Source organism: Girardinichthys multiradiatus, chromosome 3 (assembly GCF_021462225.1).
Source record: "Girardinichthys multiradiatus isolate DD_20200921_A chromosome 3, DD_fGirMul_XY1, whole genome shotgun sequence".
NCBI lineage: Eukaryota > Metazoa > Chordata > Actinopteri > Cyprinodontiformes > Goodeidae > Girardinichthys > Girardinichthys multiradiatus.
Window position 1 is genome coordinate 29362634 of NC_061796.1, and position 13682 is coordinate 29376315.

At 39.5% G+C, this 13682-nt stretch overlaps 1 protein-coding gene across 1 annotated transcript; it reads right to left on the reverse strand.

Moving 5' to 3' along the window:
- Positions 1–7983: 7983 nt before the first annotated feature.
- On the reverse strand, positions 7984–12293 carry uts2r3 (urotensin-2 receptor 3). The gene is made up of 2 exons (XM_047361173.1): positions 12105–12293; positions 7984–9941 (listed from the first exon to the last, which is right to left on the reverse strand). The coding sequence occupies exon 2, from the start codon at positions 9901–9903 to the stop codon at positions 8767–8769; it is 1137 nt and encodes a 378-aa protein (XP_047217129.1). The 5' UTR covers positions 9904–9941; positions 12105–12293; the 3' UTR covers positions 7984–8766.
- Positions 12294–13682: the final 1389 nt, after the last annotated feature.

The window sequence follows — 13682 nt, forward strand, 5'->3', positions numbered from 1 at the left end:
CAGTCCCAGTTCTTTTCTTTTATTACCTGCAGGTGGCGCTATAAATCTAGCTATCTAACTGAGTGCAGACAATGACCAATCTTCAATCTCAATATACAATGACCAAAAATAATATTTTTTACATATTGGTAAAATGCTTTTTTTTTGTCTTCCTATATTTGTAAAGTCATTGAAACCCTTTAATCATTTGCAGGGAATTCATCTCCATTAAAGTCCTTTTTGCAAGCTCCTGGCTTTGTCAGGAAGTCCAGAACCTCAAAAACATCCCTTTCTTGGCTGATGAAGCAAGGGTGGCTTGATATTTTCAGAACGTCAGAACGCAAATTGCAAGTGGATGAATGATTAAACAAAAACAACCTGCCCCTGTGACCCCAACAGTGAAGGAACACAATGGCTTAGAGAGGCTTCGGGTCCGATTTTTAAACCAAACCAGAAAGCAGCAATTCAGGTCTTTTTTCTGTAAACAAATATTTATGACCTAATGGCATCCACCAATCAGGGACTCATTCTTTATTCATAGATCAGGTTCCAGGGCAAAGAAAAACAAACCACAATAAAACAGAAAAGGTTAGCATGGGAAAGAAAGGGAACAATGTGCATGTTAGGGAGGTGATGCTGGTTTAAAGTACTGAGGAAACACATCTGCGTTGGTTATCAAGAGGAGACAGTAAAGACAGACCCCAAAATTTTAAGAAGCATCGATTCTAAAATCTTGAAAAGAGTAAAAAAAAAAAAACCAGAAAGCACAATAATGAAAAGAAGAATAAATAAATAAATAACTTGCCCTGCCCAGGATGTACCTTGTCTTGCACCATTGAGTCTGGATATACACAACGGCCCCAATGATGGATTGAAATAAATACAATTAAACAACATAAATAGAACAGAAATAATAAAATGTATAAACACAATTTAAACATTTTAATTATTTAATATATTCAATAAAAAATAAAACAACATGTAAATATAATTAAGTACATTAATCACATAAATATAAAATAAAGTACATATACAATATGGTAAATAAAATGAAATAAAAGTTATATTGTCCAACTAAAGAGTAATAAAACAAAACATAATTAACATCAGGTTAAATTAAAAATAAAATAATGTTGATTGCTAAAAGTCAGGTAAAAGCCAAAACAAAAACTACATCTTAAGTTTGCTTTTTAAAACATTAGTGGGGTCTACTTGCCTCAGGTCTACAGGAAGGCTGTTCCAAAGATGAGAGCTGTTATACTAAAATAATGCCTTCTTCTTAGCTCATTATCAGGTGACTGAGGGATCTGGACAGCTAATACGAAAAAAGCATAAACATGTGGGACTAAGCCCATTTATGGCCTTAAAAAATACCTTATAAAGACCCTTAAATCCATTCTAAAATATCCTGTCATCACCTTTTTCCAGTACGGCATTGATGGGAACCCAATGTTTGTCTGGCATGAACACTACTAGAAACTTAAGACCAGTGTTTTAGACAGTGTTCATCATCATCTTCATCATCCCACCAGTAGAGTTTGACTTGAGTGCAAAAGCATGTTAAAGCTTCCCTGGCGTTACATAAGCTCCTCCTCTAATTTAGTCATTTTGGCATTGATACATTTTGGTACAAATTTCAAAATAGCTACAGACCGGTGCTTTTTGGATCAGATCTTTGCTCCAACAGTGAGACCCTGGGGTTCAAATGAGCGAGATGTCAGAGGTCGGCAGAGCCTTGACGCCTACGTTGACAGGGATGACTGCTTACGGGCGGTACGTTGCGTGAGTAAAAAGCTCTGAGTATAAACGTCGAATCACGATGAGAGGCGTTCTGTAGTGGGAGCTGGAGTGTGAACTGTAATGTGTATGTTGGTTAATGTAACCCCTGGCCTTTGGAGGTGTTCGCCTGATCCCGGCGGGCTGACACCGGGGTGTGAGATTAGGGGATGTGACGGGAGGAGGGCGCCTCTTGGTTGGGGCTCCAAGGATTGAACAAAGAAACACTGTAAGAACCTGGGTTTCAATGTTTGCTGTTAAACTGGTAATTGCAAGCAGTTTTTTTCTTTAATGTGTGTGTGCGTGTGTGTGTGCGTGTGTGTGTGTGTGTGTGTGTGTGTGTGTGTGTGTTCTTGTACTTGTTGCTGAGTGAGAACCATTTTTCGTATTTTTATCGCAAAGTGAGGACATTTTGACAAAGTGAAGACATTTTCCTGGTCCTCACTTTTTCAAATTCCGTTCTTGGGACAGGGGTTAGGTTTAGGACTAGGGTATGAATTGAGTTATTGTTAGGGTTAGGTATTAACTGGTTATGGTTAGGGTCAGGGTTAGGCACTAAAAATCAAGGAAAATGATTGGAAGTCAATGGAAGTAACCAAAAAGTCCTCATAAAGATAGTAAAACACGGATGTGTGTGTGTGTGTGTGTGTGTGTGTGTGTGTGTGTGTGTGTGTGTGTGTGTGTGTGTGTGTTTCCTATGAATGGCTTGTTTTCTTGGAATTGATTTACAGGGCTTCGAAATATTATTTCTGCCACTTGGAAGATTTCCACATTTTGTCACGTTATACCACAAAATAAATGTATTGTCCAAATGTTTAATAAATAAAAGTCTGAAAGTAAAGTGTGTTGCATTTAGCCCCTCGCTTTAGTTGCAATTATAGCTGCAGATCTTTTTGGGTATGTCTCTACCTTATTTGTACATCTAGACACTGAAATTTTGTTCCATTTTCTTTGCAAAATAGCTCCAGCTTAGTCAGACTGGATAGAGAGCATAAATGAACATTTGTTTTCAAGTCATTTTACAGATTCCTAATTGGATTTAGATCTGGACTTTGACTAGGCCATTCTAATATGATATAAAGCAGGGGTTCTCAGACTTCCTGTGCAAAGGCGCATATTTTTGGATTTCTATTTAAGGTCAAATGTCTTCAGCAAGTAGTGATGTGGAAAAACACTTTTATTAAACTTGTTTACAACCTACAAGCAAAAAACATAACCATAAATATAAAGGGATCAATCTAAAGGTCCTTTCTTTTTAAACAAAAGATAAGTCAACAAAATAAACAAACAAAGGTACAAGTAAAATATGGAAATTTATTTTGCAATTTGGCTGTAATGTATGTACCTTTTTGCTTAATTTCTCTCAAATTTGGAATATCCAGTTGGGAAAATCTCCCCTATATTTAATTCTTCTAAAGATATGATGTTTTTCTTCATTCTAAGCAACAACAACAAAAATAGATACAATAGAGGTTCTTTGATTTAACCAAATGAGTAACACAACGTTTTCTATTGTAGGCACTTTTAAAAGTAATTTTTTTCTGATGCTCTACACAAATTTTATTTAGAAGGAGAAAGAGCAAGCTGGCTTGGAAGTTCTTGTCTTCTTACGTTTGTAGTGATGCCAGACTGTTTCTATGTTTGGATGATGGATTGAACATTGCTCTGGGAGATGTTCAAAGCGCGCAATATTGTTTAAGACCTAAAATTGCTTAACATTTCTCCACTTTTGTCTCCCTGATCTGTTTATTGTGTTCCTTGGTCATGATGCTGTGTTCTCTAACGTACCTCTGAGGCCTTTACTGAACAGCTGGATTTATACCCAGATAAAATTAGACATTGGTACTAATTATGTGATGTCTGAAATTTCAGTCCGATTGGTTGCACTCGATTTTACTTACAGGTATCAGAGTAAAGGGGGTCGGATAAAACTGTAAAAAAAAATTTAAATCCATTTCCTCTCCTATTATTATGCACCACCTTGTGTTGGTCTGTCATATAACTTTCCAATACAATGTAACAAAGAGGTTCAGGAGGTGTGAATACTTTTGTGAGGCTCTGCAAGCTGCAAAGTTTGCAATCTTTAAATACCACTGAGACTACCGAGTATAAACTGTCATGAACCTAAATCCTCCTTGTACCAAACAAGTTGGTGCAGAAGAAGTGATTAAGAGAAAGAAAACACATGAGGGGATTGAATTTTACAGAGGGGAATCTTTTTTGTGTATGTCTAGAATAGGAGTCTCTTCAGCAACTCACAGCATGAACTTGGCCCGAGTTTTGGCCTTGTCTCGTCTGCGCAGCGGGGTGCTTTCCTGAGCTGGCCGCCCAGGGGAGGGGAACCTGCAGCCGCCTCAGACACAGGCCAGGAGGGAGAGCCTGGTGGGTGGGATGGGATGGAGCTGGAATGGAAAGAGGCTCGGTGGTTCCAGGAAACTGACATGTGTTGGAGTTATGAAATCTTCAGGTAGAACACAGCTACATCTCTCTAAAGAAAATATTTGCCCTTATGTTTCCCAGCGGCCATGAGAGGAAGACGCTGCCTGTATCTCAGGATGAAATCAAAAGCTTCTGTTGCAGGGGAGGACAGAAGTTATTATTGGAGCAGGTCGGCTGGTGCTGGCAACATACGAACCAAGAACAACACCGAGTTTATGGATCAGCCGGTCTCCTCACTGAGACAATATTTTCCATCCATTTTGTTTGGTTGACCAAACATCATATATTCAGTTTATCAAACACTCAGTCATCCCTGCAGACCTGAGGGGGAGTTTAATCATACTTAAAACCTGTCCACTGTGCAGACTCAGAGAAATTAAACCATGCTCTCTCTGTGGGCTTTAATATCTGCTAAGTATGATTTTTGGAAGCGTCTCATCTATTCATGAGTTGCAAACCTCCATCTTCTGTCATTGTGGTATAACCCAGGGGTCCAAAAATCACAAGCTCATGATCTCAAATGAAGCTGGCTCTTTGTCTGCAGGAAATTCCTTTTAAATGGACAAATGTGCTGTGCAAGTCTCAGCTGTCTGCGAAAGGTAAATGGATTTTGCATTCACCTCACAACAGAAGCGCCCCCTGTGGTGTGCCTGCACATGGCTGTGGATAATATAACTGCAGCTGCAGGAACGTTATGGTCAGAGGTAACCGGATTGGGTAACTGGAAACACATGCAGACGGAATGGTACACTGGAATAATGGCATCATAGTGCGGACAAATGCAAAAAGGACTTTGAGTCTCTTCTACCTGTCCCCTAAGACCCTCTGTAGCTTCTGCTGCTGTCATAAGTTGTCATGTAATGTTCTTATTGAAATGCAAGTGCAAAAAATATACATGCATGAAATTAATGATCTATTTAAACTGTCAACGTTGCCACTTCAAGTCATTTTTGAATCAAAAATCCATTGCACACATTTCAACATATTGTTTTTTTTTCCTAATGTACACAGGCTCAAATATTTACATACAGTTTACATATTTACATGCCCTGCTTTTTTGTAGTCATCATCAAGGTCCCCGGCACAATTTCATCGGGATATTTATCCCCTCTTCCAATCAGAAATGGGAATTTTCTTTATTGGATTTTCTGGTTTTTAATATTAGTCCACAAATTTTACAGAGAGTTGAGATCGGAGTAATTCCAGAGGCTTAATGAGCATTAATATCCCTGGTGGTGAATCAGACCCTCATAATGATACTACCACCACCATGTTTCACAGTTAGTACAGTGTGCTCAGGTTCAAAAGCCTCACCTTGAAGCCTCCAACATACTTATTGTATTTTTGCCAGATAGCTCGATCTTTGTCTCCAGAAGATATTTGGCTCGTCCATCTGGACAGCTGCAAATCGGAGTTGAGTTTAATGGATGTCTGTTTTTGTTTTTCATTTTTAGTTGGTAATCTCTCTGTCAATGTTAATGTTTAAAAACGTACCGTTTATGATAAGTTTAAGCATTCTTGGTGCCTGGGCTGTTCTAGAACATCCTAACCAGTTTTCTGTCATCTAAAGGGTTGTTTTGGACACAGTTAGGTGCTCTAACATAGCAATTAACCCAAACAGACATCAAAACTGGTGTGCAAAGCTAGCATTAAGTTCTATGGATGACCTCCCCAAAACCCCAACCTTTCAGATTTTTTTATGCATAAAAGCTGGGTCCCTGCCAATTAACTAACCAGTTTAATTGATTTGGATTGCCTTGTCAAAACATACCTAACCCCTGTTAATGGATCTCAAAGTTTATTCTCTGCAACTTCAGTGCGTGAAGAAAAATGCAGTATTTTTAAAGCTCTTTCATGATGATCAGTGCTGGTCCTTTAGCTGCTGTTCATAAACATCTAGATTTGAACACAGTTTTCAGATGATTTAAAAATACTCAAGTGCTGAACTTATTTTGTGTAAGATTTGTTTTCCTAGTATTTAGTTAAAATCTATTCACAAGATATGTAATCTTTAAGGCAAAGTTTGCAGTTAGAAGATAAACAAACCAAAAAGAATAGGACAAACCTTTTTGGTCAGACTGACTCAAAGTATTAACATACATTTTTGCATAATGGGTTGGATTATTTATCTTGTGTGTTTTTCATTTTTCTCAATCCTACAATTTCTCAAAATTAAGTAGCGGTGCGGTATTGGGGATGGATATGGGGCATAAATATACCAAAGCAGCGGACAGGTCATCCCACAGTTAATTTGTTAAGACCTCTCCTCCTGAACACCATCCATTCCAAAAACTTTTACCTGACTGTGCAAATGCAACACCACTAACCCATTTGTCCTAGATTTGTCCCATCCTTTCTGCTCACTGTCAAACAATAATATTTGCTCATCTGTGTCAAAGAGCGACAGGGTTTGCGCAGCAGTCCAGTGCAGTCTTTGAATCAGACAGACCGACATGGGCGTTGCAATTGAGGGAAACCCTCAAGAGTCTCAGAAATAAAAGTGAGAATGCAAGTAAAATAAAAGACTATGTTCCACCAAAATCAGTTATTTTGTTCTTGCTTCAGTTCTTCCCTTGTTGTTTCTCTAGTTTTTACAGTGACTGACAACTTTGTACAGTCATTGATAGCCTTTTGTCACATGGCGTATTGTTTGTTAGAGATCTAAAACTGGAAAATAACTTCTGCATTAAAGAAGAAATTCAGCATGAAATATGGTGAGCATACTCTTTATTCAAAACTATATGCAGCAATATAAACCTAATTCAGCATTAGTACCAGTCATGGCCATGCAGAGCATTGCGAAATTAATGACAATAAGTACATTTTCAAACCCAAACATGCAGGTCAAGATTACAGAAAAGTCTTTTTTTTTAAGGTGTGTCAACGTTCAGGAGAATAAAGCACAAAGCCCACAGACATGCTTAAACATAATTCATTATGTCAACAAACAAGGTCTCTCTTCGAGTTCCTGGCCAGACACAACCAGTTGTCCAAAAACTAAAATTTTCATTGAGTTTTCTCTAAACACAAGCAGAAACTATCAGGGGTTTTACTGGAAATGCTTGTGCTACTGCAACATATGATATCTGGTCCGCTGTCTTGATATTATTTTATTTGCATAATAAACCAGTCGCCTCCATTTCTGGTTTAAGCAACTTTGAACACGTAACTATTTCTGTATATCTGAACCATTGTTACATTAAACGTTGAACAAATTAAACAATATTTAAACATGGATGCTTCATGTGTTGAGATAAATCACAGCGCCTTTCAAAAACATCTATGAATTTTCCCTCTTTAAAGTCACAAACTTCTGTGTGATTTATTGCAACTGTTTGTGATAGACCAACACAAAGTAGTGCATAATTGTGAAGTGGAATCAAAACAGTACATCATTTTCAGGTGTGCTCTTCATGTATTCTGCCCCTTTTACTCTGATAACCCTAAATATAATTCAGTACAACCTTCAAAAGTTTTTTAATTATTAAACACAGTCCATCTGTTTTCGATTTATACTCAACATAAATCTTGAATTTATGTTGAGTAGACCAAGAAACACAGCAGACAGTTCAGAGACATGGCTGTCCACCTGAACTGACAGGCAAGGAGAGCATTAATGAGAGCAGCAGCCAAAGGGAGTATGCTAACCCTAACCCTAACCCTAACCCTAACCCTGTGTGGCATAAAACTAACACATCGTATCCACCATTAAAATGGTGGTGGCAGCATAATGCTGTAGGGAGGCTTTTCTTCAGCAGGGATGGGGAAACTGGTCAGAAATTAAGAGAATATGGATGGAGCTAAATACAGAGCATGCCAGGCAGAAAAAGCCTGTTAGAGGCTGCAGAAGACTGGAGATTGGGGTGAATGTTTACCTTCCAGCAGGACAATGAAACTTAAAAATATTTAGATCAGAGCATAATGATGCCTCGGAATGTGTGAGATCTAAATCTTACTGAGAATGTTTTGCAAAAATAAAATGCAAATGATTGATTACAGATGCTCATCATCCAGTCTCACTGCACCTAAGCTATTTCACAGATAATGGAATAAAGCTTTCAATCTCTAGATGTGTAAAGCTGGCAGAGAGACACCCTAAAACGCTTGCAGCCATTTTTGCAACAAAAGGTGGCTCTGCAAAGCATTGACTCAGAGGAAACTGGAAAATGCACACTTTCCCTCTAGATCACAATTAAGCACTACTTTGTGTTGATCTATCACATAACATCCCTATAAAATACATTGAAGTTTGTCAAAAGGTTACTTTTTCAAGGCACTGCATCATCAAAGTTTTGATCATTTCTGAAATGTCTTACAAAGATTTTCATGTTCTGCTGGCAAATCTCAATATTAACTATCATTCACTGAAAAGAAAACATTGTCTTGTCATAAAGCTGTCATACAGAGTGCTATCATTTATTCAATATTCTCATTTCTCAGCTTGCAGGCTAAGTCACTGATCTTTGGTAAGCTACTTCTAAATGTATCCTGGTACCTTTTCACAAATGTACATCAGTGCACTCTTTTGAGCACCTTCACACTTTTGTTTCTGCTGTTGGAGAGGATGAGACATTACTGCAGTGGGCTGCCTTTACGGCAGAGCTGATTTGCTGATGCGAGCACCTGCCTGTTGAGTTTCCGTTTCCCAGTCAGTAACGTGTAGAAGAACGGATTTACACAAGAGTTTCCGTAAGTGAGTCCTGTGAGGATGCGGTTCACCGTCACCTGCGTCCCTACCGGTAATGTCCGAAGCATGTCAGGCTGGTAGAGGGGAAGCAGCTGCCATATCCAGAAAGGGAGGAAACAGGCCCAAAAGGCCAGGACGATACCCAGGATGAGAAGCAGGACTTTGGGCTTGGGAGCTCGAGGAGTGCATGCCGTGCTGTTCCCGCTGGCCCAGGCTGGCCGGGTCTGCGACACCCAGTAAAGCCGGCCGAGAGTGGCGTAAAGTCCTCCGATGGCCAGCCCAGGACCAAGGATGCTGGTGCAGAAAAGCACGCTCAGATAAGCCTTGGAGCTCTGCTCGTCCCATGCTGGGACACACAGCTGTCCCTCCCCATTCTCCCCGTCTTCTAGGTGCAGGGTGATCATCATGGGCAAGCTGAGCGCCACCGCCAGCCCCCATGCCAGGCCCACCCGCAGCAGGCTGGAGGAGTTGGAGGAGGTGGTGCGCAGGGGGTGGGCGACAGCCCGGTAACGGTCCATACTCATGGCGGTGAGGGTGAAGATGGAGGCGTGCATGGTGAGGAGGTCCAGGCTCAGAAGGAGGCGGCAGCCCAGCTCCCCAAAGGCCCACCCGGACGCCAAGCTGTCGTACACGATGAAGGGAGCAGTGAAAAGGTAGAGCAGGTCTGCGAGAGCGAGGCTCAGCACCTGGAGGTGAAGAGAGGAGGAGGCGGGGGAGGAGGAGGAGGGGGAGGAAAAGGGGGAGGCAGAGTTTGCAAGGCAGGAGGGGATGGGCATTCCTGTTAGGCAGCAGGCAGGTCCCGCTCCACGTCTTCTCCTACCTCTGCTGCGCCTCAGGAGGAGAACCAAAGTGTAAAGGTTTCCTGTGATGCCCAGCAGGGAGAGGAGCGAGAGGAGGCAGCAGAATAGAGCTGTGGAGGCAAAGCTGGGTGAGGGAGAGCTGGGAGGAGTGGAGGAGGGCATCGAGAGGTTCTGGATGGGAGTAAAGGTGTACAGAGCTGTAGGAGCTAAAGAAGGGTCCATTATCTTAAAACGTTGGCAGGTTAGGGGGAAATTTCAGACTGTTGTGTAGAAGAGGAAGAAAGGCAAATAGATGATGGAATAAATCAAAATATAAAAACAGGTGGAGAGAAGAACAAAATCTGAGTTATTTTCTGCAGATTCTAAGTTTACAGTGCCTTTTGAAATATTAAAATATTTTGTTTTTATATTGAGTTTTTCACATGTTGTTACATTACAGCTACAAACTTCAAGTAATTTTAATGGGATTTTATATGATTGACCAACACAAACTAGTGCATATTTGTGAATTGTAAGTTAAAGGATACATGGTTTTTACAATTTTTTATGAACAAATATGTGAGCACTATTAGGTCCATTATCTGAGCATGGACAGAGTATAGCACAACCACAACCCATCTAGAACATGACTGTCCAACTAAACTGAAAGACTATAATATAGTAAGGAGAATGGAAACCCTGGAGTATGGAGTATTAATCAGGCACTCCAGAAAATTGTCCTTTATGGATGAGAAGTCCCCTTTGCAGTTTTCCACAAGCCATTTAGCGGACACAGGAAACAAGGAAGAAGGTGCTCTGCTGAGAGAATTGAGTTTCTTGGCCTATATGCAAAATGCTATTTGTTGAAGAAAACCAAGACTGCACATCGCTCTTGAACACACCATCCACAAGGTGAAACATGGTGCCGGCAGCATAATGATGTGGGGTTGATTTTCTTCAGCGAGGACAGGGAAGCTGATCTTAGATAATAGAAGGATTGGTAATCCTGTTAGAGACTTCAAAAGACTTGAGAGTGGGGAGGAGATTCCCCTTTCTAGCAGCACAGCGAGCCTAAACATACAGCCACAGCTTTATGCTCCCAGATGATCTCCATCCAATCTGAATGAGCTTGAGCTATGTTGCAAACAAGATTCTAGTCTGAAGATATTCAAAGCTGATATATGCAGTTATAATTGCAGCAAAATATAGTTCAAGTATGGAGACATGGCTGCTGAATGCTCACACATAGCAAACCTTTCTGATTTTTACTACCAACAATTTGGAAAATCATGTCTTATTTGCCCTCACCCAATTATTCGCTACCTTATCACATAAAATCTCATTTAAACACATTGAAGTTTGATTTATTGAGACTAAATGTGCAAAAAGTTCATGGGGTTGTGAATACTTTAGCGAGGCCCCTGCATAAAACGCGTGTTGTGAATAATAATCCAGCAAATTCTGTTTGTATCTGCTTCAGTTTGATTTACCCAGTGGACAAAGTAAAGAAAGTCACATAAACATGATTAAATGAAAATGTCAGTAAACCCGGGATGGTTTATGTTTCAGCAGAAACCTGCTCTGGTTGGCACAGCCATCACGGTTTTACTGTTTCACGGGAAGCCTGGTTAGGCTTTTTAACAGGGAGATGGCCTTCAATTGAAGACGGTAAATCTGCACGGAAAACCTCCCCCTTTAGGTCAACAGTTGCGCAGCAATTAGGTTAAACAGTACGGCAACATGAAACACAGCAGAGCAGACCGGTCTTACTAACAAGCGGGTTATAAATGGGACAGTATTTGTTTACATTTCTTGTGCGCCTTTTGCGCACTGGCGGTTTGGATGGGGACCGCGGTGCGTGTAAATTTGTATAGTCATAACGCAGCAGGACTCGAGCCTGGAGCTGCGCTCTGTAGGCAAAAAAAAAAAAACAACAAAAAACTAAACACTCATTTTCAAGAGGAGAGAGCAGCATGTTAGCTTCAGAGATGTCTTCATGACACCAAAGCAGAGGTTGACAGACAGAGACGGCCTGTGACCCGGGCGGCTCTGGGGTTAAATTGGCCGGTGGAGGAGCCGCCGCTGCTGGTGCTTCCTCTAGCTCCATTCACATGACAGCTATATTAATCGCATTGCATACAAAATATTTTATATATTCAAAGAACATTTTAAACATCCAAGACAGTTTGCATGTTAAACTAAACTCGCGATCTCGCTACGCAACGCATTTTAGGTAATTTGTGAAAAAAATAATACCGGTTCTGTAAAAGCTTGAAGTCCATATGCTAGTCAATAATGTATGTATTGATTTTATTCTTTTAATAAAGGGCAATTATGAATTTAATAGCAGGAGACATGTCTGTATTTTCGGATATGATTAAAACACAGACTAAATAAGTTTGAATTAAATTTCTGTTATGACATTTAAATGATTTTCAACTTACTTTCTGAGCTGTAAAATCCTGGACGTTAAAAAATAATGTTCCTTGGATGAAAAAACTCAGCTCCCATCCTGAAGTCTTCCTGTTTTCATTTCTTGAGAAGCGTCAGCCGCAGCATGAGGAGGACTAGTGTTTTAATATTTAAAGGCGCTCTTTATCTGAAGTTTGAGATGTGATCAGCCCTGCCCTGCTCAGTCCTCAGCCTCTGAGGTGTCTGAGTCAGTCCGCATCTCAAGGAGCCTATGTGCGAGTCACAGAAAGGGGGTGGGATGAATCAAGGGGTCTTCTGCATGGGGACTCGACGTCATTAGGCTTGGATCCAGGAAGCGCACCGCTGATTGAGTTAAAAATAAGATTGTTTTTTTTAATTATTATTATTATTTAATTCATATATTACCTTTACTTTTCTATCGTTTGTAATGATGTTCCTAATCGTTTGTAAAGAATTTGACCTGTGATTAAAATCAGTTTGAGAGGTTAGGCTATTTTTATCCAAAATGTTTCTTATAATTATGGTTTCCACATCTCAGTTGTTCTGAGTTATGACTTTCTTTCCACAGCTGCGCCTCTGAGTAGTGCTGTCAGCATTTGAAAGATTTAAATTAACATTAGTTTCTGTTTTTTTATTTTCCTACTTTACAGCCCCATTAAATTATATGTTTGATCATAGTTTGAAATTGTTCTAATAGTTTCAGTAAAACATAAATCTAAGCAGGAATTTACTGGAAGAATTTACACGAGGGCCAATAAAATGGCCATGAATAGAAAGATTTTGGCAAATAAAAGTTTTTCAGAGTTTCTTTCAGGAAACATGTTTTACCATTAATAGGGACTGTGATTATTTATTTGTAATGTAAATAGTTGCATACAAGACAATATTAAATGAAAATCATCATTGTTACTGACCAATCAGTTGTTTGTTCATTTTTTAATCTAAAGAAAACTTATTTTATTAATTTTTACATATGTAATGGCATGTACAGAACATAAAAAAGAAGAAGAGAAGACAAAAAGAACAAGAAAAGAACATTTTGTATAAAATAGTTGTAGATTTTTAAGGGGTGGGGAGAAGTATAAACTTATATCCACCTTTTTATCAGACACACTCTCACACTGATCTGTTCCCAGGTTACATGAAGAAAACCTCTTAATAATGTGCAACAAGTTATATATTTTATTTTACAAATAATACTTTATGCAATATATTTACATATAAGCAACAATACTACTACCAATAATAACAACAGCCATTCTAATAAACAATAATGATAATAATAATGTTTTAAGTATGATATTTGCAGAAATCAGTTTATAGGACTAAACAAAGGGGAAAAGAAAATCATCATGAACTCAGTAATGCATAAACCCAATCACAACCATCCTGTACACATAAGGAAGACAAAAATAAGCCTCCCAGGCCCAAACAGTTTCTTATAGCATACATAAATGAGATACTTTGCTTTTCTTTCACCTCAATGTTTTTAAGGTGGCACATCCTCTTCTTCCTCTGCATTCTCAGCTCCGCCATCACTATGTCTATAATCCCTATCCTTCCTCTTCTCAAAGACATTCATGTACATT

Excerpts from the sequence above, each read along its gene's own strand:
- uts2r3 (XM_047361173.1), bottom strand. The coding sequence starts at position 9,903 with ATGGACCCTTCTTTAGCTCCTACAGCTCTGTACACCTTTACTCCCATC.